Source organism: Ursus maritimus, unplaced genomic scaffold (assembly GCF_017311325.1).
Source record: "Ursus maritimus isolate PB19 unplaced genomic scaffold, ASM1731132v1 scaffold_12, whole genome shotgun sequence".
Classification (NCBI taxonomy): Eukaryota; Metazoa; Chordata; class Mammalia; order Carnivora; family Ursidae; genus Ursus; species Ursus maritimus.
The window spans coordinates 58558334-58586141 of record NW_024423564.1 but is presented as its reverse complement, the minus strand read 5'-3'; the positions used below and the strand labels follow the sequence as shown (position 1 = coordinate 58586141).

Here is a 27808-nt window from a genome sequence, read left to right as displayed (position 1 = left end):
AGGATGTTTTAACTCTACAGCATATGTATATTTAAATTGTGTTAAATATATTTAGGCTCTTCCTTTAAATTACTTTTCAGCATTCTTTTTTTTTTTTTTTAAAGATTTTATTTATTTATTCGACAGAGATAGAGACAGCCAGCGAGAGAGGGAACACAAGCGGGGGGAGTGGGAGAGGAAGAAGCAGGCTCATAGCGGAAGAGCCTGACGTGGGGCTCAATCCCATAACGCCAGGATCACGCCCTGAGCCGAAGGCAGACGCTTAACCGCCATGCCACCCAGGCGCCCCGACTTTTCAGCATTCTATTCCCAAAAGAAGCCAAGGTTGAACAGCATTTGTCTGATATTTTTGATAAAGGAGAAAGGACACTTATAGACTGAGCCATAATTAAGACTATACCTTAAATCTGAGTATTAAAAGACCCTGGTTACACTATTTACTTTTTGGAAGTAAATTACACCCAATTTAAATGCACAACATCTTCTAGAAATTATAAACAGTCGTGTGCTAATATTAGAAGCAAACTAACCATCTGCACAACTGCCTAGGTGCCATGAGGCATGATTTCCAACTTTGGCTATGGCTCATTAAATAAATGCTCGAATGCTAACACACACTGTTTCACACTCTCTTGAGCCAGCAGTGCAACAGATACAATATAGACATTGAAAGATAACCATTAAGGAGTAAAACCAACATCTACATGTGGAGGATTTGTTTTTCTCTTCTCCATTTCCATAGATCCCACCATCCCACTTGACATGCGAACTGAACCTGAGGTGAGGCAGGACTGAGGTCTCAGACTAGTCCTCACTAATGCAGCCCCTGCTATTGGAGCTTGATCTTCCTAAGGTGACCAGCCTTGATGCCTGAGAAAACAGAAAAGTAGAGGCCAGCAGAGTCATGAGTGCAGATTGATTGTTACACTGTAGAGAAGTCTGATAATATACTCAGGAGACACAAGAATAAAGTCTCTTCCAAAGTAATCCTTAAAACTCCCTGAATTTTAACAAATTCAGTAGTCTTTCTTCGAGACTAACATACACAGCGGTGTATTATTTAGAATTCATGATTTGTAGTATAAAATCAAACCACTTACTTGAAATCTAGGTGTTCAATTAGTACATATCCATCTGTAGACACAAAAATCAGTATTACGAAAGTTATAGAGAGACTGCTTTGAGTTTTTTGTTTTGTTTTTTTTTTTTTAAACAGTGACTGAAATGTTATGAGCCAATAACTTACATTTGCCTTTGGAATTGCGACAAATCACCAGATTTTCTTCAGTGGTATCAATGACTTGCAGTTCTTCTCCAGGGGTTATTGGCAAATCGAATATTCCATTTCTTGAATTACTGGAACATGCCACTGCTGTGTTGATGACGGTAATCTCTTTGTCATACTGAAAGAAATTACTAATCAGACTATATGTGCAGTTTTTATTCTAACTAAATTAATAGAGTAACCTCAAACTCAAGATGCTAAATGTTAAATTAGGACTAGGAAAGGACTAGGAAAGAAGAAGTAAAGGACTAGGAAAGTAGTGGTAAAATGCCACAATCTTACATTTAATTTGGTACAGTCATATTTTCAAAGTGTTTTCACACCTCTTATCTAATTGTAGTAGAATGAATTCCAGCAGATGAGATATCTGTAACATGGCTATAAATTCAATTCCATGGATGGTTTGTTAACTGTTTAAAGCTGCCACCAAACTCAGGAATGGAGAAGTTTAAGAGGGAAAGAAAAAAACCTCTTTGTGTGTAGTGCTTTAGAGTTTATAATGTTCTTATATACCTAGCATTTCTGGATGGTACTCTTTCTACCCTTCCTCTCTGGTGGGCTTATATATAAAGTAGTAGATATGGGGGGCAATTTGCACTCCCCTTCTGGGGTCAAAGACAGGCATTTGTGAAAAAACTGATGAGAAATTCAAGTTATGACCTTAAGGGAGGTTTTTTGTGTGTGATAAACTAGCCAGCCTATACATCTATAGGTATATATCACCTTCTAATGTATTGATAGCTTTTGGCTCAGAAAAAGTAGTTCCAGAATACAAAGCTTATATTTACAGATGTCTGCTTAACCCAGTTAGGGTGGCCAGACATCTCCCTCTGCTCAGGACAGTCTGCTTGTATCTAGTATCTGTACACATACTCAGGATGAGGTATGCCTTCTTCAACTCTCAGAAGTGTGCTGGATTTGAATGGTAAAGTATATCACTCTTTACCAAATGGGATCTGATCCACAGGATTGTTAGGCAAAAGAAAAATCAACTTCCTCACTGATTTCTTAAAATGAAAATCTAATCAGGTCATTTTCCTTTTTTCAAATTCTAAAGATTCTTTACTGCTTTCATGGTAAGATCCAGATTTCTCAGCTTGACATTCAAGTTCCTTGGCATACTGTCATTTCCCACGCTCCCATTTCCGTCCCATTAATGAAGCCCCAGCAAGCTATAGGATGATCCTGAATATACCGGGTACCTTTTCTATTTCTAGGCCAGTGCTCATGTGTTTTCTTCCACCTGAAATACCTTTTTCTCTTAACCACTTCTCATGAAGACTTTCTGTTTAACTATACTTTGTATATACTCCTATTACAGCATTTAATAAACATATTACCTTAAAATGAAAATGAAAATGGAAGACAGTTTTATTCAACCTTGTACTCTTACGGCCTAGCACAAATGAGGCACTAATCTTTTGTGATTTGAGCTGAATAAAAATTACTAATACAGCATTGTTTTTCTAATGATTGATATATAAGGAAAATGCACCACAGGTAGTAAGGAAGAATGGAATCATACAAAAGAGCTGTGTGATAGTCACAAAGTGAGAAAAGCACTAAATGGAATGTAGGGTCATTTCAGCAAGTAATTGTTACACTGTTGTTTTTCAGTTAAACTAACAACATCACAGTTGCAGTAAATAATTTCATATCATGGTTTCTAGATATAATAACCCTAATTAATATGAGGGATTTGTGTATAGTTTTAGTTCATTCCAAAAACATTTTTGGACATTTACAAAGGTAATTTTTTCTGCTGTACACATGGATCTAAAGATAACCCTGTCCTCCAAGAACTCAGTGTAATTGGTGAACACGTAATTGCAGTATGTTAATGCTCGTGATAAGCTCAGCTATAGAGGAAGAGTAATTTCCTTAATGAGCAAGTGTGGGTCAGTATTCCTGGAGGTGTGGATAAATGAACGAAAGCTAGTCAGATGGGGAAAAGTAGCTGGAGTATCACCAGTAGTTGGAGCAGACCAAGTAATGCCTAGAGGAAGGGAGTAGCGGGACAGAACTGAGTAGTTTGCTGCCAAAGCCTGAAGTGCAAGGTGAAGAATGGCAGGAAAGACAAGGAGAAGTACGACATGAAGAGCTTTATCCATTTCGTAATAGGGAATAGTAGTGACTTGGAGAAATTTTGTGAGCAGGATGCCCACATTCTCTCTCAAACCAGCATCTGGGACCTGGGAGCTATTCATTATGTTTCTTAATAAATTCTCATGGTGACTGACGGTATATAAAATTATGAGGAAGGACTGTTTGAACCATGGTTTCATAATGACAGAAGTAGTCAAGGAACTTCAGATACTGCTTCCTTCATTCACTCATTTGTTCATTTGTTTATCTAGTTATTCATTCGTTCTCATCGTGCATTCACTTACTGAACACTATGTGTCCAGATATGTTGGGAGGTAGGGAGCAAACTTGAATGAGACAAAATCTCTACTCAGAGAGGACCTAGGTTTAGCTCAGAATACACACACATACACAGGCTGTGTCATAACAGACCAGTGTGTGAACAGACATGTGCCTAACAGATAGATAAAATGTGCTGAATAACTTCCCCAGGAAAAGTGGGTAACATTTGAACAGAGCCTTAAGAATAACTTAGGAGTTCTTCCAGGCAGAGGGGAGAGGTGTAAAGGCATGATAATATAGAAATGCATCAGGAAACAACTGTATTGGCTGTTTAGTCATGGATCCTATCTATCCCAGAGGCAAGGTACAACACTGTTGTAGGATCTTTAGGAATTTCTGTTTATAACTTTTACCTTCAGAGGAGAACATACCTCAAATTGTTCTCTAAAACGTTTTTCTTCTTTTTCCATTCTCATCTTTTCTAAGTTTTGCTTCTTGGTCCTGAAGAAATTTCTAGGAGATAAAGTGGCAAAAAATATGCAGGTTGGGTTAAATGTACCATAATAAAACTCTAAGTTCCCAAATCTATAAACTCATGATACTTCAGGTATAATTTCATATGTATATACCTTTACATAAAATCATACATATATATATATAATCACATATATATATATATATATGTATGTATTTGTAGATGATTATACACATATTTCCAGTAGAGCAGAGTGTCAGAACAACTGAACAGGGTAAGTAATACCAGTTGCTTTTTCCTATAAGTAAAAAGGTTGTGGGGGCGCCTGGGTGGCTCAGTCAGTTAAGCGTCTGCCTTCAGCTCAGGTCATGATCATGCCCCATGTCCAGTTCCCTGCGCAGTGAGGAGTCTCTCTACCCTTCCACCCCCCTGCTCGTGTTTTCTCTTTCTCTCTCTCAAATAAATAAATAAAATCTTTAAAAAAAATTGAAAGGCTGTGGGGGTTTTTTGATACCAAGATAATTTGGAATAAAACCAAATTGGTTAAGCAATTTAAGTTAAACAAGAAACTTCTCTGAGGGTTCAAAATATAATTAGCTTGTTAAAAAAAATCATAAATCTTTATGCTTCAGTCAGAGAACTGTTCTGTTTGCTGAATGGTTCTGGAGAAGAATCAAATTAAGAAAATTAAGTAAGATACCACAAAATCAGTGCAAAATTGTCAGCACATACAATTGGAGAGGCTGATTACACTCTTCCTCCCTCCTGCTCTTCACGTGGGGCTTGGTGCTGCGTTTTAGCAGTTTAACATATTGACAGAAGGAAACAAGAAAGTCCTATTAGTTTTATTCAGATGTGTCTCCTACATCTTTTTTGTTCTGTCCCAAGATTATAGACACTGCCACCTTTCACTTCCTACCTGAGATAACATCTTCTCTTGCCTCTCCTTCCTCAAATCCATCTGCATACCTGCCTCCAGAGTCATTTTTCTAAAATGTAATTGATGTCATGCTTTTGCTTAAAACCTTTATCTCTAGTGCCCATAAGATAAAGTCAAATTCCTTAGCGTGGTACCCAGGGCATTTTATAAGCCCCAATCTACCTTTCCTGCTTCACAAGTGCACACACGTCTATGTGTTAGAACATCTTAGAAAGTGGGCTATCATTTCTATGCCTTTATACCTGGAATATCCTTCCCCGACTTCTCTGAAAATTTATCATCTTTGGTTCATAAAGGGATTATAAAAGGGTAGAACTAATATAGAATGGATTTATTGGTGGAACAAGTTATGGTAGAAACCACTGAGAAAGGAACAAAAAGCACCAGAAATTAATACATCAATCTACAGGAATACGATAGCCCCAATATCACATTTTAAAATTTACTCAGTTGAAAGTGAAAGTAAACTATAATATCAGTTTGTTGTAGGAAAAAAAGCACCAGAAAATTGTTTCCTGAAAGATTTACATGTACATTGAAATACTAAACATTTTTTATGGAGGAGTGTCAAAAATTTCACTCATATTTTCTCTCTTGAAATTCTGTTTTGCTATGCTATGTAAAGTATGAGGTTTAAGGTGGAGAGATGCTTTTCTAGTCTGTGAATACATCTTTTGAACTTGGGGAAAGCAAGTTTCATCAAGTCTAAGCCCAAAGAAAATAAGGGCCATCCTATGTCGTCCTCTATGTTTAAATATGGTATAGACAGATGTCTGCTTTCTTTTAGGACTTTCCTAGACAAGTTTCCCAGAGAAGACAGACCACACAGTGTTCCCAGCTCAATGGCTATTTAGACAAGGATTTCCCCCAAGACGACTGTTAAAAGTACCTCAGATCCTGTGCCCTGTCCTCCAGAGCACAGATCACATAACCATCTGAGACAGTAAAAATATCACCTCCCCCAACAGCCAGCTGGGAACTTGAATCACAAGAATGAAGGTTCGAGCATGAGTTGATAAAGCATTGTTTTTTAATTCTAACACTAATGTAGTCACAACTAGAAATGTGTTTTAGAGAAATTAGTCTTGTTATGTGATCATAGTTTCTCCAAATTTAAGTTCTAATTGGTGTATTATTTAAGTTCCATCTATAGGGGAAAAGTTCTTACAGAAGACGACAAGGTTTTTTCATCATTTGATAATGGTTGCCTTGAAATCTTTCCTTACTCCCTATCCACCAAAGTCTGGATGATGACAATGAAGAGAAATGTGTGTGGCACTCCACATTTTCATGCGCCTTTTCTCTTTTAATCCTCTCAACGGTACAGTGATGTAGGTGCTATTATTCTCATTTTATAGATGAGGAACCTGATAATCAAATTTAATGACTTGCCTAAAGTCACACAGCTCTAAGAGGTATAAATTTCAGCAGATAAGCTGTAATTTAAGTGTACTTGTGCACCTACCTTTCTGATTCTTTAGCACCTTTTCTCTCTTTTTTTTCCTTGGCCATCAAAAACTTGGGCTTCCAAGTTTTTAGTTTGTCTTCATCTCTGAGGAACAAATTATTTTGAGCAAGTAAATAATGAACTAAAACTTTTATGGAAACATCAGTACTTTCTGGACAATTAAGTTTACAAAAAGGTTAAAACATCATCGAGACGTATATTTGGATAATCTACGTCAAGACCAGATTATAAATATCTTAAGCTTTGCAAGCCATACCATCTTTGTGGTAACTACTAAACTCTGCTGTTGTGACTGTATTTACAAAACCAAGTGGTCAGCTGTTTTGGCCCACCGTTTGCTGACCCCTGATGTGTGGTGGTCCAAATTTGAAACCGGAAGCAAGAGATCAACCTGATTATAATTGCATTTCCCTTCCTGAGCCTCAGTTTCTTTGCCTCTAAAATATGAATAATATTAACCATTACCTTGAGACAAGATAAATCTAGTGTTTAGTACTAGTAGAAAAGGATGCAGGGAGGAGTTGGGGAAGATGGCAAAGTAGGAAGACCCTAAGCTTGCCTCGCCCCATGGATACAACTAGATAATGTGCGCATCAGTGTAAATAACCCAGAACATGATCTAAGCCTGGCAGAACAGACTTCATAGCTAAATGTAGAGAAGCCATATCGAAGAGGGTAGGAAGGGCAGAGTCACTATAGGGAGCTAAACAGACCCTTAGGACTATACACGGGAGGGAGGGATGCTGTGGACATGGAGAAAAGAAAACAGACACCCTAGGCATAGGGAAGATGACCCCCACTCCCCACCTCCAGCATTTGGCTTTGAAAACCAGAGGGGCCAAATTTCATGAGTTCTTACAATCAGTGGCGCTTAACACCTGGAACTTTAAAAATGAGGAGGCTCAAGTCCGGGAGAACCAAAAGGACTGGAGGAAGCTGAGTTCTTGCCCTTAAAGAGAAAGCACAACAAATAGCTCCAAGGAGATACAGCCTAGAAGCAGCAGTTTGAAAAACACGGGGGGCATGCGGGAGGGAGCGTTATTTATTAACATTAGAATAGGCACGGGAGGGACAGAGATCTTCTCTGGAAACACAGGAGCAGGCTGGCACCATTTCCTCCCCTGCTTCCCAGCCTTGACACCTATGGGAACCAGTGCTGTGAACACTCTCCACCTAGCTTGCTAAAACCACTCACCTGCCCCCAAGCACTTCTGTGGATCTACCCCCTCCAACCTTGCCTACCTCAGTCTGGAGGTTGCAGGCCCCCTCCCACGGCTCATGGTGGGAAGGCCTTGCTGGCAGTGCACCCACCCTTGTCTTCTGTGAACCTGCCCTTCCAATATGCACTTGGCTGGAGCCTGGCAGTGTGCAAGCAGCCCCAGTAGGGGGCAGCACCACTGCAAAGTGATTCCTGTTCCAGGAGAGGGAAGGATAATTACACAGGGGTCAGACTGTGGCTCGGGTGGTGGCCTGGGGGCAGACATCTGGTCTGACTGCAGGCCCTGCCCACCAACAAAAGCTGCTTAGGGGACAACACAGGGAAACTGCCTTGCAGTTCAGTGCTACTGCATCTCTGGCAAACACCTGGTCTGAGTCATCTCAAACTCAAGGCCAGTTCCAGACTGGCCAACCAGTAACACAGGGACCAAACCCTGCCTACGACAGGTAGAGAGCCATTGCAGATGACTCGACTGAAGGCAACTGTGGCTCAGCCACAACAGCAAGACACACACAACACACAGGAGAGAGCCCAGAAGCACCAAGTTCTGGTGAACAGGAGACACTACAGTGCAGGACACTATAGGACTTCTTCATAAAGCCACTACTTTCAAAAACAGGAGATGTAGGTGACTTTTGTAACACATAAAAACACGAAGAGTTAGACAACATAGGAGACAAAGGAATTGTCCAAAATGAAAGAACAGGCAAAAATCACAGCAACAGACCTAACCGAAACAGGGATAAGTAAATGCATGATAGGGAATTTAAACTAATTGTCATAATGATACTGGACTTGACAAAAGAGTGGAAGACCTCAGTGAGACCCTCACAAAGAGAAAACAAAAAATCAGAGATGAAGGTTTTAATAACTAAAATTAAAAATATACTAGATGGAGGGGCACCTGGGTGGCTCAGTCAGTTAAGTGTCTGACTCTTGGTTTTGGCTCAGGTCATGATCTCATGGGTTGTGAGATCAAGGCCCACATCAGGCTCCATGCTCAGCATGGAGTCTACTTGCGATTCTGTCTCTGCCCCTCTCTTGGCTCGTGTGCTCTCTCTCTCAAATAAATAAATAAAATATTTTAAAAAACACACTAGATAGAATAAAGGGTAAACTAGAGGAAGCAGAATAACTGATCAGAGACCTGGATGACAAAGTAATGAGAAGCAATCAAGCTGAACAGGAGAGAGGGAAAAAAAAGAAAAAAAAAGAAGAGACTTAGGGAATTCAGTGACACCGTCAGGTACATTAACATTCATTTTCTAGGGCTCCCAGAAGGAGAAGAGAAAGAAAATGGGGCCTAAAATTTATTTGAAGAAATAATAGCTGAAAACTTCTGGAATCTGGGGAAGGAAACACATTTAGAGCAAGTTCCCAACAAAATCAACAAAATCACCCTGAGGAGGTCCACACCAAGACACATAGTGATTAAAATGGCTAAAGGTAGTGATGAGAGAATTGTAAAGGTAGCAAGAGAAAAAAAAAATTACATATAAGGGAAACTCCATAAGGCTATCAGCTGATTTTCAGCAGAAATTTTGCAGGCCAGAAGGGAGTGAGATGGTATATTCAAAGTGCTGAAAGAAAAAAACCCAAAAAAACCAGAACTCTGCCACCAAGAATACGCTATCCAGCAAGGATATCATTCAGAATAGAAGGAGAGATAGAGAGTCCCAGACAAATAAAAGTTAAAGGAATTCAGGACCACGAAACCAATTTTATAAGAAGGATTAAAGGGGATTCTTTGTGTGGAAAGAAAAGACCATAAGTAGGAGTAAGAAAAATAGGAACAGAAAACCAGTAAAAATAAGTATATATATAAAAATCAGTCAAGGGATTCACAAAATAAGAGGATGTAAGATATGACACCATATACCTAAAATGTGGGAAGGAGGGGAGTAAAGAATGGGTTCAAACTTAAGCAACCATCAACTTAGACAGCTCTATGCAGAAGATGGTATATATAAACCCAATGGTAACCTTAAATAAAAAACCAGTAATAGATATGCAAAGAAAAAAGAGAAAGGTGGGGCGCCTGGGTGGCACAGTGGTTAAGCGTCTGCCTTCAGCTCAGGGCGTGATCCCGGCATTGTGGGATCGAGCCCTACATCAGGCTCCTCCGATATGAGCCTGCTTCTTCCTCTCCCACTCCACCTGCTTGTGTTCCCTCTCTCGCTGGCTCTCTCTCTCTGTCGAATAAATAAATAAACAAACAAACAAACAAATAAATAAATAAATCTTAAAAAAAAGAAAAAAAAGAGAAAGGAATCTAAGTATATCACTAAATAAAGCCAGCAAACTGAGAAGAACAGAGAAGAACAGCGAACTAGAAGAACAGAGAAAAACTACAAAAATAACCATAAAACAAGTAACAAAATGGTAATAAATACATACCTATCAAAAATTACTTTGAATGTAAATGGACTAAACACTCCAGTCAAAAGACACAGGGTGATAGAATGGATAAAAAAGCAAGACCTATCTATATGCTGCCAACAAGAGACTCACCTTAAACCTAAAGACACCTGCAGAATGATCATGAAGGGATTGAAAAGCATTTATCATGCAAATGGAAGTGAAAAGAAAGCCAGTGTAGCAATGCTTATATCAAACAAAATAGACTTTAAAACAAAGACTGTAACAAGAGACAAGGACACTATATCTTCATAAAGGGAATGATCCAACAAGAAGATACAATGATTGTAAATATTTATACATCCAACATGGGAGCACCCATATACATGAAAAACTAATAACAAACATAAAGGAAGTAATTGATAGTAATACAATAGTAGGGGACTTACACCCCACTTACATCAATGGACAGATCATCTAAACAGAATCAAAAAGGACACTGAGGCTTTGATACATTGGATCAGATGGATCTAACAGATACATTCAGAACAGTCCATCCTAAAACAGCAGAATGTAATTCTTTTCAAGTGCACATGGAACATTCTCTGGAATAGGTCACATGTTAGGTTACAAAACAAGTCTCAATAAATTCAAAAATATTGAAGTCATACCATGCATCTTTTCTGATCATGACACTATGAAACTAGAAATCAACTATAAGAAAAAAATCTAGAAAGAACATGTTAAGGCAGGTTAAATAACATGCTACTAAACAACAAACAACGAATGGATCAACCAAGAAATCAAAGAGGAAATCAAAAGATACACTGGGGGGGGGGGAAGGAGTTAAGATGGCGGAGGAGTAGGGGTCCTTTTTCAGCTGGTCCCCTGAGTCGACCTGGATAGGTACCAGACCATCCTGAACATCCACAGAATCAGCATGAGACGCAGGAAGATACATCTGGATCTCTACAAATGAACATCTCCAGCGCTGAGTACTGAGGTACGAAGCGGGGAGCTGTGAAACNGTGCACAGATATTGGAAGATAAATGGAAGGGGGAGGGAGCCGCCGAGTTTGGGCGCTGGGAAGCGGTAGCCACCTGCACGGGGGAGCAGGCGGACTCGGGGAGTGGACCACGAGAGAGCAGACTGAGACCGTGAGCCGGGAGCGTGCACCACCAGACTGAAATGGAGCTCCGGTGCGCTCACTGGAACCAGACTGAGACCGGGAGCTCCGGGGAGCACGGGGGCGGCTGGCAGTGTTAGAAACACAAAGGACAGAGACGCGACGGCCCTGGAAGTGAGGGCTGGGACGCCGGCTGTGGGGCGCACATCCCGGGACGCTGCAGGGTTGAGCAGCACCAACAGTAACAGAGTTAAAGTGGCCAGAACATCAGTGGAGAATGGGCCGCGATCCCTCTGTTCTGAGACAGAGGCTGAGATCCGGCCGCTGCTGCTCTGACTCTCAGAAGAGCCACAGCAAACCGCCAGGGAAAGCGGCCAGAGAACAAAAGCCTGGAAACACCGGCTCACAGTGTGCCCATCCCCATCCCCCCTCCCAGGGGACACGGAGACTCTACCCAAACAGGGTTGCCTATCGGTGGGGCAGGCCCCTCCCCCAGAAGGCAGGCTGAAAAATCAAGAAGCCCACAACCCGAGGCGCCTGGGTGGCGCAGTCATTGAGCGCCTGTCTTCGGCTTAGGGCGTGATCCCGGCGTTCCGGAAAGGAGTCCCTCATCGGGCTCCTCCGCTGGGAGCCTGCTTCTTCCTCTCCCACTCCCCTGCTTCTGTTCCCTCTCTCGCTGGTTGGCTGCCACATAAATAAATAAATAAAATCTTTAAAGAAGAAGCCCACATCCCTAAGATCCCTATAAAACAAGGGGCACGGCCTGGGACCCAGTCAATAATTTGGGCTCTGGACAACCCTGCAACCTCTCCTCATCAGAATGACGAGAAGGAGAAATCCCCTCTCAGTAAAGAAAAGACAATGAGTCTGTAGCCTCTGCCACAGAACTAATGGATACGGATATAACCAAATTATCAGAAATGGAGTTCAGAGTAACAATGGTCAAGAGAAGGAGAAGCCCCCCCCAGCAAAGAAAAGACAGTGATTCTGTGGCCTCTGCCACAGAAATAATGGATATGGATGTAACCAAATTATCAGAAATGGAATTCAGAGTAACGATGGTCAAAATGATGAGTAGAATTGAAAAAACTATTAACGAAAAGGTTACTGAGAATATAGAATCCCTAAGGACAGAAATGAGAGCGAATCTGACAGAAATTAAAAATTCTATGAGCCAAATGCAGGCAAAACTAGAGGCTCTGACGGCCAGGGTCGCAGAAGCAGAGGAACGGGTTAGTGAATTGGAGGATGGGTTAATAGAGGAAAAAATGAAAATAGAAGATGGTCTTAAAAAAATCCACGCCCACGAATGTAGGTTACGGGAGATTACTGACTCAATGAAACGATCCAATGTTAGAATCATTGGCATCCCCGAGGGGGTGGAGAAAAACAGAGGTCTAGAAGAGATATTTGAACAAATTGTAGCTGAAAACTTCCCTAATCTAGCAAGGGAAACAAACATTCGTGTCCAAGAGGCAGAGAGGACCCCTCCCAAGCTCAACCACGACAAACCTACGCCACGTCACGTCATAGTGCAATTCGCAAATATTAGATGCAAGGATACAGTATTGAAAGCGGCCAGGGCAAAGAAATTTCTCACGTACCAAGGCAAAAGCATCAGAATTACGTCAGACCTGTCTACACAGACCTGGAATGAGAGAAAGGGTTGGGGGAGCATATTTAAAGCTCTTTCAGAGAAAAACATGCAGCCAAGGATCCTTTATCCAGCAAGGCTGTCATTCAGAATTGATGGAGAAATAAAGACATTTCAGAATCGCCAGTCACTAACCAATTTTGTAACCACGAAACCAGCCCTACAGGAGATATTACGGGGGGTTCTATAAAAGTAAAAAGGCCCCAAGAGTGATACAGAACAGAAAGTCACAGCCAATACAAACAAAGACTTTACTGGCAACATGGCAACATTAAAATCATATCTCTCAGTAATCAGTCTTAATGTAAATGGTTTGAACCATCCCATAAAACGCCACAGGGTTGCAGATTGGATAAAAAGAAATGACCCATCCATTTGCTGTCTACAAGAGACTCATTTCGAACCCAAAGATGCATTCAGACTGAGAGTAAGGGGATGGAGTACCATCTTTCACGCAAATGGACCTCAAAAGAAAGCTGGGGTAGCAATTCTCATATCAGATAAATTGGATTTTAAACTACAGACTATAGTTAGAGATGCAGAAGGGCACTATATTATTCTTAAGGGAAGTATTCAACAAGTGGATATGACAATTATAAATATATATGCCCCCAACAGGGGAGCAGCAAGATACACAAGCCAACTCTTAACCAGAATAAAGAGACATATAAATAAAAATACATTAATAGTAGGGGACCTCAACACTCCACTCTCAGAAATAGACAGAACACCCTGGCAAAAACTAAGCAAAGAATCAAAGGCTTTGAATGCCATACTCGACGAGTTGGACCTCATAGATATATATAGAACACTACACCCCAGAACCAAAGAATACTCATTCTATTCTAATGCCCATGGAACATTCTCAAGAATAGACCATGTTCTGGGACACAAAACAGGTCTCAACCGATACCAAAAGATTGAAATTATCCCCTGCATATTCTCAGACCACAACGCTCTGAAATTGGAACTCAACCACAAGGAAAAATTTGGAAGAAACTCAAACACTTGGAGACTAAGAACCATCCTGCTCAGGAATGACTCGATAAACCAGGAAATCAAAAATCAAATTAAACAATTTATGGAGACCAATGAGAATGAAAATACAACAGTCCAAAACCTATGGGATACTGCAAAGGCAGTCCTAAGGGGGAAATACATAGCCATCCAAGCCTCACTCAAAAGAATAGAAAAATCTAAAATGCAGTTTTTATATTCTCACCTCAAGAAGCTGGAACAGCAACAGAGGGACAGGCCTAATCCACGCACGAGGAAGCAGTTGACCAAAATTAGAGCTGAAATCAATCAAGCAGAAACCAGAAGTACAGTAGAGCAGATCAACAGGACTAGAAGCTGGTTCTTTGAGAGAATCAATAAAATTGACAGACCACTGGCAAGACTTATCCAAAAGAAAAGAGAAAGGACCCAGATTATTAAAATTATGAATGAAAAAGGAGAGGTCACGACGAACACCATTGAAATTGGAAGGATTATTAGAAATTTTTATCAACAGCTATATGCCAATAAACTAAGCAATCTGGAAGAGATGGAATCCTTCCTGGAAACCTATAAACTACCAAGATTGAAACCGGAAGAAATTGATTCCTTAAACAGGCCAATTAATTATGAAGAAATTGAGTCAGTGATAAACAACCTTCCAAATAACAAAACTCCAGGCCCGGACGGTTTTCCTGGGGAATTCTACCAAACATTCAAAGAAGAAATAATACCTATTCTCCTAAAGCTATTTCAAAAAATAGAAACAGAAGGAAAGCTACCAAACTCATTCTATGAGGCCAATATTACCTTGATCCCCAAACCAGGCAAAGACCCCCTCAAAAAGGAGAATTACAGACCGATTTCCCTAATGAATATGGACGCCAAAATCCTCAACAAGATACTTGCTAATAGAATCCAACAGTACATTAAAAGGATTATCCATCACGATCAAGTGGGATTCATACCTGGGATGCAAGCGTGGTTCAATATTCGCAAATCAATCAGCGTGATACATCATATCAACAAGAAAAGACTCAGGAACCATATGATCCTCTCAATCGATGCCGAAAAAGCATTTGACAAAATACAGCATCCTTTCCTGATTAAAACCCTTCAGAGTGTAGGAATAGAAGGTACATTTCTCAATCTCATAAAAGCCATCTATGAAAAGCCTACTGCAAATATTATTCTCAATGGGGAAAAGCTGGAAGCCTTTCCCTTAAGATCAGGAACTCGACAAGGATGCCCACTCTCGCCACTATTATTCAACATAGTACTAGAAGTCCTTGCAACAGCAATCAGACGACAAAAAGGGATCAAAGGTATTCAAATTGGCAAAGAAGAAGTCAAAATGTCTCTCTTTGCAGATGACATGATACTCTATATGGAAAACCCAAAAGAAGCCACTCCCAAACTATTAGAAGTTATAGAGCAATTCAGTAACGTGGCGGGATACAAAATCAATGCTCAGAAATCAGTTGCATTTCTATACACGAATAACGAGACCGAAGAAAGAGAAATTAGGGAATCCATCCCATTTACAATAGCACCAAAAACCATACGTTACCTTGGAATTAACTTAACCAGAGACGTAAAGGACCTATATTCTAGAAACTATAAATCACTCTTGAAAGACATTGAGGAAGACATAAAAAGATGGAAAGATATTCCATGCTCATGGATTGGAAGAATTAACATAGTTAAAATGTCCATGCTACCCAGAGCAATCTACACTTTCAATGCTATCCCGATCAAAATACCGAGGACATTTTTCAAAGAACTGGAACAAATAGTCCTTAAATTTGTATGGAAACAGAAAAGGCCCCGAATGTCCAAGGAACTGTTGAAAAGGAAAAACAAAGAAAACTGGGGGCATCACAATGCCGGATTTCGAGCTGTACTACAAAGCTGTGATCACAAAGACAGCATGGTACTGGCACAAAAACAGACACATAGACCAATGGAACAGAATAGAGAGCCCAGAAATGGACCCTCGGCTCTTTGGGCAACTAATATTTGATAAAGCAGGAAAAAACATCCGGTGGGAAAAAGACAGTCTCTTCAATAAATGGTGCTGGGAAAATTGGACAGCTACATGCAAAAGAATGAAACTTGACCACTCTCTCACACCATACACAAAAATAAACTCCAAATGGATGAAAGACCTCGATGTGAGACAGGAATCCATCAAAATTCTAGAGGAGAACATAGGCAGCAACCTCTACGACATGGCCAAAGCAACCTTTTTCATGATACATCCCCAAAGGCAAGAGAAACAAAAGATAAAATGAATTTATGGGACTTCATCAAGATTAAAAGTTTCTGCACAGCCAAGGAAACAGTCAGAAAAACTAAGAGGCAGCCCACGGAATGGGAGAATATATTTGCAAATGACACTACAGATAAAGGACTGGTATCCAAGATCTACAAAGAACTTCTCAAACTCAATACACGAGAAACAAATAAACAAATCAAAAAATGGGCAGAAGATATGAACAGACACTTTTCCAATGAAGACATACAAATGGCTAACAGACACATGAAAAAATGTTCAGCATCATTAGCCATCAGGGAAGTTCAAATCAAAACCACACTAAGATACCACCTTACGCCAGTTAGAATGGCAAAAATTGACAAGGCAAGAAATTGTTGGAGAGGATGTGGAGAAAAGGGATCCCTCCTACATTGTTGGTGGGAATGCAAGTTGGTACAGCCACTCTGGAAAACAGTGTGGAGGTCCCTTAAAAAGTTAAAAATTGAGCTACCCTATGATCCAGCCATTGTACTCCTGGGTATTTACCCCAAAGATACAGACGTAGTGAAGAGAAGGGCCATATGCACCCCAATGTTCATAGCAGCAATGTCCACAATAGCTAAATCGTGGAAGGAGCCGAGATGCCCTTCAACAGATGACTGGATTAAGAAGTTGTGGTCCACATATACAATGGAATATTACTCAGCTATCAAAAAGAATGGTTTCTCAACATTTGCTGCAACATGGACGGCACTGGAGGAGATAATGCTGAGTGAAATAAGTCAAGCATAGAAAGACAAATATCATATGGTTTCTCTCATCTATGGAACATAAGAACTAGGAAGATCGGTAGAAGAAAGGGATAAAGAAAGGGGGGATAATCAGAAGGGGGAATGAAGCATGAGAGACTATGGACTCTGAGAAACAAAACTGATGGCTAGAGGGGAGGGGGATGGGGGAATGGGATAGGCTGGTGATGGGTAGTAAGGAGGGCACGTATTGCATGGTGCACTGGGTGTTATACGCAACTGATGAATCATTGAACTTTACATCAAAAACCAGGGATGTACTGTATGGTGACTAACATAATAAAAATATATTATTAAAAAATTCAGAAAAAAAAAAGATACACGGAGAGAAATGAAAATGAAAAGAACAGTTCCATATCTTTGGGATACAACAAAAACTGTTCTAAGAACTTTATAGCAACACAGGCCTACCTCAAGAAGCAAATAAATCTCAATGTCCTAACCTTACACCAAAATGAACTAGAAAAAGAACAAAGAAAACCCCAAACCAGTAGAAGGAAAGAAATAATATAGAAATTAAAAATAGAGCAGATCAATGAAACCTGGAGCTGCTTCTTTGAAAAGATCAACAGAATTGCTAAGAGCTTTCAGCTAGACTCATAAAAAAGAGAAGACTCAAACAAAATCAGAAATAAAGGAAGAGAAATAACAACAGACACCATAGAAACTGAAAGGATTATAAGAGAGTATTATAAAAAGTTATATGTCAACAAATTGGAAAACCTAAAAGAAATGGATAAATTCCTAGAAACATATAACCTACCAAAACTGAACCAGGAAGAAATAGAAAATTTGAACAGATTGATTAACAGCAATGAAATTGAATCAGTAATAAAAAAAACTCCCCCAAAACAGAAGCCTAGGACCAGACAGCTTCACAGGTGAATTATATCAAGCAATCAAAGAAGAGTTAATACCCATTCTCCTCAAGCTATCCCACAAAATAGAAGAGGAAGGAAAGCCTCCAAATTCATTCTATGAGGCTAGCATTATCTTTATTCCAAAACCAGATAAAGACACTACCAAAAAAGAGAACTACAGGCCAATATCTCTGATGGACATAGATGCAAAAATCCTCAACAAAATATTAGCAAACCGAATCCAACAATACATTAAAAAAATCACCATGATTAAGTGGGATTTGTTCCTGGGATGCAAGTATGGTTCAATATTCACAAATCAGTCAACATGTCACATCAACAAGAGAAAGGATAAGAACCGTATGATCGGGGCGCCTGGGTGGCACAGCGGTTGGGCGTCCGCCTTCGGCTCAGGGCGTGATCCTGGCGATCCGGGATCGAGCCCCACATCAGGCTCTTCCGCTATGAGCCTGCTTCTTCCTCTCCCACTCCCCCTGCTTGTGTTCCCTCTCTCGCTGGCTGTCTCTATCTCTGTCGAATAAATGAATAAAATCTTTAAAAAAAAAAACCGTATGATCATTTTAATAGATGCAGAAAAAAACATTTGACCAAGTATCCCTGCATGATAAAAAAAAACCCTCAACAAAGTAAGTTTAGAGGGAACAAACCTCAACATAATAAAGTCCATAGCCAAAAAACCAAAACAACAACAACCAAAAAAAAAACCCCAACCAACCAAACTAGCAGAAAACCCCACAACTAATATCCTCACTGGTGAAAAACTGAGCTTTCCCCCTAAGATCAGGAACAAAACAAATATGTCCACTTTTGCCACTTTTATTCAACATAGTACTGGAAATCCTAGCCACAGCAATCAGAGAAGAAAAAGGAATAAAAAGCATCCAAATTGGCAAGGAAAAAGTAAAACTTGCACTATTTGCAGATGATCTGATTCTCTATAAAAAACCCAAAGACTCCACCAAAAAAACTACAGTAAGGTTGCAGAATACAAAATCAATATACAGAAATCTGTTACATCTTTATACACTAATAATGAAGCAGCAGAAAAAGAAATTAGAAAAGCAGTCCCATTTATAATTGCACAAAAAATAATAAAATATCTAGGCATAAACTTAACCAAGGAGATGAAAGAGCTACAAGCTGAGATCTACAGAACACTGATGAAAAAAATTGAAAATGACACAAACAAATGAAAAGATATTCCATGCTCATGGATTGGCATAACCAGTATAGTTAAAATGTCCATACTATCCAAAGCAATTTAGAAATTTAATGCAATCCCTATCAAAATACCAACAGCATTTTTCACAGAACTAGAACAGACAATCTTAAACTTTGTATGGAACTACAAAAGACCCTGAATAGGTAAGCAATCTTAAAAAAGATGAACAAAACTGGAGCTATCACAATCTCAGATTTCAAGATATACTACAAAGCTATAGGAATTGAAACAGTATGGTAGTCGCACAAAATAGACACACAGATCAAGGGAACAGAATAGAAAATCCAGAAATAAACTCACAATTACATAGTCAATTAGTCTTTGACAGGTAAGCAAGAATATGGAATGGGAAAAAGTGTATTTAACAAAGGGTGTTGGGAAAACTGCACTAGCTATATGCAAAAGAATGAACCTGGACTACTTTCTTATACTACATACAAAAATAAATTCAAAATAGATTAAGGACATAAATGGGAGACCTGAAACCATAAAAATTCTAGAACAAACAAAGCACAGGCAGTAATTTCTCTGACATTGGCCCTAGCACCAGTTTTCTAGATATGTCTCCTGAGGCAAGGGAAATAAAAGGAAAAATAAACTATTGGGACTATATCAAAATTAAAAGCTTCTGCACAGCAAAGGAAACAACAAAACCAAAGGCAACCTACTGAATGGGAGAAGATACATGTAAATGACATAACTGGTAAAGGGTTAGTATCCAAAATATATATATAGGTCAACACCAAAAAATCCAAATAATCCAATTAAAAAATGGGCAAAAGACATGAACAGACATTTCTCCCAAGACAACATAAAGAGATGCTAAACTTCTGAGCATGTGAGCATGAATGCACACATACATACACACAATGGAATATCACTTAGCCATAAAAGAGAATGAAATCTTGCCATTTGCAACAGCATGGATGGGTATAGGGAGTATGATGCCAAGTGAAATAAGTCAGAGAATGACAAACACCTTATGATTTTACTCATATGTGGAATTTTAAGAAACAAAACAAACAAAATGAACAACAAAAAAAGATAAAGCAAAAAATACTCAACTATAGAGAACAAACTGATGGTTACCAGAGGGGAGGTGGTTTGGGGGATGGGTGAAATGGTGAAGGGGATTAAGAGTACACTTATCATGATGTGATGTAGAGAATTGTTGAATCGCTATGCATAAAGTTATTTTATAAAGCAAATTTCTTCGCGTTTGAAAAAACAAGCATGTTTTGAAGGAATAAGCGCTTTTAAGATCTGGTCAAGTTAAAATGTATTGTACATCTGAAACTAATATAATACTGTATGTTAATTAAAAAAATACTGGAGATGGGGAGGTAGGTGACAGTGTAAACAAGGTTGGCCCTAAACTAGTAATTTTTAAAGCTGGGTATTGGGTATATAAGGGTTCATTATAAGATTCTATCAATTTTTCTGTTTGGAATTCTCAGTAATAAAATTTTAACTAAGATCACTAAAAAAAAAGAAAAAAAAGATGCAGGGAGGTGAGAGGGTATTATAGAAGGAACCAATACTTTTTGAGCACCTATGTGTCAAGTTTTACGCTGGCATTTTACATATTAACTAATTTAGTTTTTACAGCAAACACTGCAACAATTCGAGTATTTACAAAGTTGGAAGAAGTAGGAAGAGACAAATTAAGTGTAATCTGACCTCTCAAAGACATCTAGGTTTCCTTCAAAACATCTTTCCAAGCACTTTTAAAAACTGATTTGAGATCATATTGTACATATAAATTTGCATTCTATTTTTCTGTTGTCATTATAGTGTAAGCACTTCTCCATGCCATCGGAAATTCTTTAGCATCTATTAAGCATATATTTAAAAGGTCATGTTGAATACTATAATATACTTGGTTACTATATATTTTGATGTTTGGGTGGGTGGTTTTAAACATCTTTTTATAAATACCCTGAGATACACATTTTTATGCATAAATTTTTTTCTTTATGTTTCCTTTTTCACCAGAGCCCATTGCTTGAGCTGGGAATTGCTGGGTTAAGTAAATGATGGGGGCATTTTGGATACATACTGCCAAATTATTCTTTCAGAGAGAACATACCAATATAGACCCACACTAGCCATGTGAACAATATGGCCAACTCTCTGCTCCTATGTCAACTAATTTTAGCCTTTTTATGGATCTAATTAGAGAGCTTAATGAATCTGGCAGGATGAGAATTTTTATTACCAAATCATAGGCTAAGAAACTAAGGTTCAGAGAAGTAAGAGGATATGCTACAAGTCCCACTGGTGCCATGTTCTAGAAGTTGTACCAGTGTCCTTTTCAAGATCCTCCTCTTTTTCCTTCCCTTGCTAACTCTCTAGGAGACATTCTAATGAACAAAAGGAAATGAAAAGCAGAGGTCTGGAGTATCTAGAGACCATAATCTAGAGCTGTTTAGGCTTCTCCTAAATCTAATACCTACCTACCAAGGTGTGACATGCAAACTTGCCAAGTTTGGGGAGGAACAGACTCATCTACCATGTTTATGTAAGATTTCAACCCATTTCTTTCAAATATTGATGGGTTAAGCATCTGAAAATTCATAAATCTACAGATTTTTTTTAAAAGATTTTATTTATTTATTTGACAGAGATAGAGACAGCCAGCGAGAGAGGGAACACAAGCAGGGGGAGTGGGAGAGGAAGAAGCAGGCTCATAGCGGAGGAGCCTGATGTGGGGCTCGATCCCATGACGCCGGGATCACGCCCTGAGCCGAAGGCAGACGCTTAACAACTGCGCCACCCAGGCGCCCCCATAAATCTATAGATTTTTAACAAGAGAATGACTTAAAGAACACAAGTTGATTGCTGTATCAAACAACTAGAGCAGTCCTATATTTCTAAGGTACGCAAAGAACATTTATAAAAAATGACCACACACTAAGTATAAATCATGTCTTAGAACATGTCAAGGCACTGATACCAACTACTGTCTCATGTACTAATATCTTATTTACTACTTTTTCAGAGCACCATGCAATTAAGAGGGAAAGGACAATGGAATAGGGAGCATGGACACAGACCTTCAGACATATGGCAATGACAAAGATGGCATTGTACCTCCATGGGGGAAAGGTGGGACTATTCAATTAATCATGCAGGACACTTATCCATATGGAAGAAAATTTAACTGGATTGCTAGCTACTTCATTATAGTACCAAAACACAAAAGTCAATTCCAGATAGGTCTAAGGTTTAAATGCAAAAGGCAAAAACTTTACCAGTTTTAGAAGAAAATATAGGAGGATATCATATGATCTGGGGATAAAGATTTCTTTAAAAGATATAAAAAGCAACAATCAGCTGATAAATTCAAATAAATTAAACTTAAGAATTTCTATTCATTAGAAGACTAGGAAGAACATTGCAAAGTCAAGTTACAATGTACAAGGTGTCTGCAACATATGTAACTGACAAAGGAATGGTATCTAGAACACATTAAAAAAAATCTATAAATAAGAAAAAGACCATCAACCCAATAGGAAAATAGGAAAAAGGTATCAACAGGCCTTCTACAAAAGGAAAGATATGAATGGTGACTGAACATAATAAAAGGAACTCAACACTTAGTATTTTATATCCACTAAATTGGTGAACATTAAGAATTTCCTCTGTGCTAAGTGTTGGTGAGCATGGGGATCAATATTCCCCTTAGAAATGGATGGGAATTGTATAAATTGGTACAACCACTTTGAAAAACAAGTTGGCATTTTTTTCTTACAAATTTGCATTCTCTCCTACATAATTTGCATTTCTCTTCCCTTAAGTACCTCCTAGAAAAATTCTTGGACATATTCACAGGAGACACGAGTAAGAATATTTGTAGTAAGTATTTATTAGTGAAAAAATTTGTAACCCTAAATGAATCAAAAATGAGCAGAGGGGACCTTTATTTTTAGTCATTTAGTTGAGAGAGGAAGGACAGATAACAAATGGCTGGAGAGGGGGCATCGAGTTTCAGGAAGGTTTCTTTCTTGATATAGTTATTTCAACTTTGAGAACAGAGGTTCTGTCAGTGCTTCCTATCCTCCTTTGTTGTTGTACAAGCCGCCTTGCACATAAGAGGTTATTAAATAAGGGTGTGTGGCATTGAAGTGAGTTTCAAGTCTCTAGACTCAAACATATGAAACAGACTGCAAAGCTCCAGTGACTCCTGAATCACCTATGACTGTTAGATAGTCTATGTTATTCCTTATTTTCCCTTCTTAGTGGGGGGGGGGGCATCACAAGCCGACTTTTCATCCAATCTCTAAGGCTCCGAAAAGGTGGCCCTTGACCATATTTAACAAAGCATTGGAAAATGGGTTGCATGTCAGTAGGGACGACCAATGAGGTAAAATGACTTACCTTGACTCTTTTGCACTTAAGTCCACATCATCATAGATAATAACTTCCTGAGACCTAAGTTCTGGGGTCAAAATAGTCCATTATTAGGTATGGTTTATACAATCCCTTGCTTTCCAAATTACCCACAATACCCAATTATCAGGTGCATCCCCATGTCTGTTTTATCAAAATCTGATCATAGAACATAGATGGGCTGGAAGGATCAAAGAACAAAAAGAATCTCCATTTGGGAAGAAATTCAACTGAGAGATAAAAAAAATAGTGGCATGCCCTAGTATCTCAAACACAGACATATACATTTATATCAGTTTAATTTCATGAAGATTTTCAGAAAGTATGAGTTGCTGAAAGGATCATTTTTAGAGTAGGTTGCCATCATCCTGGAACTGGACAAAGGTGTTCTACTTCTAGAATATCTTACTATAGCTAGAATAGTAAGAGGGCTTTTCCTAATTCCTGGGGAAAAAGTTTAAGTAGAATATTCATATTGATTTTTCTTCCATTATTTTTATTTCAAATCACTGACAACTGCTCTTCCATAATAATCTTGCATAAAATTGAATCTTAGTGCATAATCATAATTAGACATTTTCGGTTTAGGATATTCACATTCTTTGGTGCTCTACACAGAATTCCATAATGCTTTAGGAGGTGGGGGAGGGTAGAGAGAGAGGGAGAGAGAATCTTAAGCAGGTTGCATGCCCAGTTATGGAGCCCGATGCGGGGCTGATCTCACAACCCGGAGATCATCATGAGCTGAGCTGAAGTCAAGAGCCGCCCAGGTGTCCCAGAATTCCACAATGTTTAAGTGACTCACCACCTGAATGAGTTTGAGACCTCCTGGTATAATTATTCATAATTTATACTTCATTGTTTATAAATTTGGGTGGGAGTACAATGCATGCCTACTCTAAGTCCGCTTTTTATATGGACCAAGGGAGTTTTGGGAGACCTGTGATTTTACCAGGTTTATTTATATAACGTTCATTGGTTATTCAGTACAGCAAACTCATGTTTCTGGAATATAATATACATTTGAATTACCTAATCAGAGTGAACTCAAAGTACCATCATGGCTAGAGCTAACAAAAACCAACAAACAATGCAGCCCTCTTTTATTGACAGATTAAACTTACTGAACATGTATTGAGATCATATTACATATCAGGCAATATGCTAATTTGTGCACTATTGTTTTTACAGCAAAGAATATTCCAATGACCCATCCTTGATGCAATTAGTATGTGTACTGCAATGTGATCCTGCCCAACTTATTACGTCATAATTAGAGTGGCTTGACTGTCAAATCCTTCAAGAGGCCATCTGGTATAACGTAAAATACACAAGCTTTGTAATCAGAGAGACTTGAGTACAAATCCCAGATCACTAAAGTAAGGATGTGGGTCCTAGAGCCTTCCTAAAAAGATTATATCTATTTTTCTGGGATTTTAAGAGGGCTGGTATACAGTAGGTACTTAAGAAATGTTACTCATCTTCCCCAAAGTAAGTAATACTGTTGTGTAAAATGTCTTCTTTGATTTTTACGTATCAGTTTTTCATTAAATGTGGAACGAAGGAAGGATTACTACTTCTCTTTCCTTGCCCCTGAATATGTTAATGCTGAGTAGTCTTGCACCAGCAATGAGTGAACGTTACTTACCTAAATCAGGCAGTGAAACTGAAAATGCACTGTAGATTGACAAAAGACACAAAACGGTTACGGAAAAAAGCCAGGTTCAGAGAGATTAGTTGATCCATCTCAAATAACACATTGATGACTAGGTTTCTTGATGCAGGTGTGTCCAGGCAAAGACGTGAAGCAAACCTTTCCTACAGCTTTGTTCTGGTTAGCCTTCTCGCTTCCATACCACCATTCAAAATGAGCTTACGTATCCCCAGGGACTGCCCATTATCCACTCCCCCTTTCGTAACTAGACAACCTCAGGCTCTGCCTTTGTCCACCCACAAAATCCTGTTTTTGCCGTCTAACCTTCCAAGATGCCCCCCAAATACAGGCATGCCTCGTTTTATTGAACTTTGTTTTATTGCACTTGATACATACTATGGTGGGTTTTTTTAAATAAATGGAAGGTTTAGGACAAACCTATCTCAAGCAAATCTATCAGCACTATTTTTCCAACAGTCTTTTCTTACTTTGTGTCTCTCTTATATTTTGGTAAATCTCGTAGTATTTCAAACTTTTTCACTATTATTATATTTGTTATGGTGATCTATGATCAGTGATTATGACTCACTAAAGCTCAGATGATAGCATTTTTTAGCAATAGATTATTTTTTAATTAAAGTATGTACATTTTTTAGACATGGTTCATACTTAATAGACCACACTATAGTGTAAATACCACTTTTATAAGAACTGGGAAACCAAAAAATTTGATTCAATGTATTGTAACATTTGCTTTGTTGTAGTGGTCTGGAACCCAACCCACGATATCTTTGAGGTGCACCTGGATATCCACGGTGGGATAAATATGGTGAGAGAGAACTACCCTCTGCAGACACAGGACCCTACCTATGTATATGGTTAAGCCAAAAGGATATGTTGAGAGCAGAGTTCCAGGCCAGGGGGAAGTGGAAGATGCAAATTACTAAGTGGGAAAGGACATTTGGTCCAAGTAGACTGTTTGGTTACACAGTTAAGGAGAGGGAAGGAAGTATGGTGTGATAGAAAAAAATTCATGTATTTTAAGCAATTAATTTAAATTTCAGTCCTACAGGTATTCGGGGGACACTGACCATGGGCCAGGTCCATGCGCGAGGTATACAAAATGATCAAAGTTTCTACCCCAAAGTAGCTTAGAGTTTAATGAGGGAGACCAAAAGTAAATTAGTACAACACTGTGTGATAAGAACATAATGCAGGGGCGCCTGGGTAGCGTAGTCGTTAAGCGTCTGCCTTCGGCTCAGGGTGTGATCCCAGTGTTCCGGGATCGAGTTCCACATCGGGCTCCTCCACTGGGAGCCTGCTTCTTCCTCTCCCACTCCCCTGCTGTGTTCCCTCTCTCGCTGGCTGTCTGTCACATAAATAAATAAAATCTTTTTAAAAAAATGCAGGATTGTCCAAAGAAACAGCACTTTTGGGAAAAATCAGCTAACCTTTATGCAAGCCTTGGTTTCTTTGTTTCTAAAGTGAATACGGCTCTATCTTGCAGGGTGCATATTAGAGCTGGATTGGGCGTACCTAAGTGGATGTGCCTGGCAAAGGAGCTGAGGATGCTCACTCATCCCTGCTGTCAGTAACTGGATGACCAGATTGGGTGCTGTCAGAATAGAGGAGAAGCAGTCCTGGACCCTGGAGTCAGAGAGAGCTGCATCTGACTCTCAGGTCGGCCACTAGTCCACTTACCCTGTGCAAGTCACGTAACTTTTCAAAGCCTTACTTTTTCATCTGTGAAATGGAGAAGAGAGTTTCTGTCTCATGGGGTATTGTGAAGATTGGAGAGAGAACCTATGTGAAACACTTCACCCTCCCTGTACTCAGTGCCTACTCAGCACACATCCTTGGCCTCTCCACTCAAAGGCTCCTGGCTCAACGAAGCCTTTCTGAACACCAATTCCCTTCCTCTATTTTAATTGGGCCAGGGTGATGGTAGCTCCTATTTAAATCTAGAAATTGAGGCTACAAAAAATCTAGAATGGTATTTCCTTCCTCTGGGTCATTTATTCATTCAATAGCCATTATTGAGTACCTATCATGTCCTAGGCCCGGTTCTTCATGTTGGGAGATACAGCAATGGACAAAACAGTCAATATCTCTGCCCTCATGGATTCTAGTAGCGCGAAGCAGACAAAACAAGGAAATTTATGTTCTGTCATGCCAGGAGAGAAGTACAATTGAAAAAAGTAGAGCAAGATAAGGGGGCAGGAGAGCTGAAGGTGAAGGCTGGTTTGCCATTTTTCAGAAGATGGTCAGGGAAGGGACCACTGATAAGGTGACTTGAGTAGAATCCTGCAGGGAGTGAGGGAGTGAGCCACACGGTTATCTGAGTAAGAGTATCCTGGGAAAGGGAAGAGCAAATGCAGAGACCTTCAGGCAGAGGTGTGCTTGGTCCTTTAAAGAAAAGCAAGGAAGTTAGTGCATCTGGAACAGAGGGACTGGAACAGGTTTAACACCTAATTCCTGTGTAAAATTCATAGCATAGCTAAGACTGGTGGCATTTAATTCTTGACTTATTTATACCTAAATCAAGCCATTTAATGACACTCCTAATCGGCAGTGTGTGTGTCGGAGACAAAGAGACGGTGGAGAGACTTACTCTTGTTTCATTTTGGTTTTGGAAGAGCCTTACTCATTTTAAATGTCACATCCCCACAGTTGCAACTTCCCTCTGAAGGTAAAGTAATCAGCA

The 27808-nt window shown here is 39.3% G+C and overlaps 1 protein-coding gene across 1 annotated transcript in view; it reads right to left on the bottom strand.

Moving 5' to 3' along the window:
- Nucleotides 1–235: 235 nt before the first annotated feature.
- Nucleotides 236–27808, bottom strand: part of FYB2 (FYN binding protein 2) — a 98262-nt gene continuing 70689 nt past the window's right edge. Inside the window, 7 exon segments of the mRNA XM_008699153.2 lie at nt 236–870; nt 1101–1134; nt 1247–1403; nt 4084–4177; nt 6533–6619; nt 23439–23499; nt 25099–25127. Coding sequence (XP_008697375.2) covers nt 849–870; nt 1101–1134; nt 1247–1403; nt 4084–4177; nt 6533–6619; nt 23439–23499; nt 25099–25127 — 484 coding nt within the window. The 3' untranslated portion in view covers nt 236–848.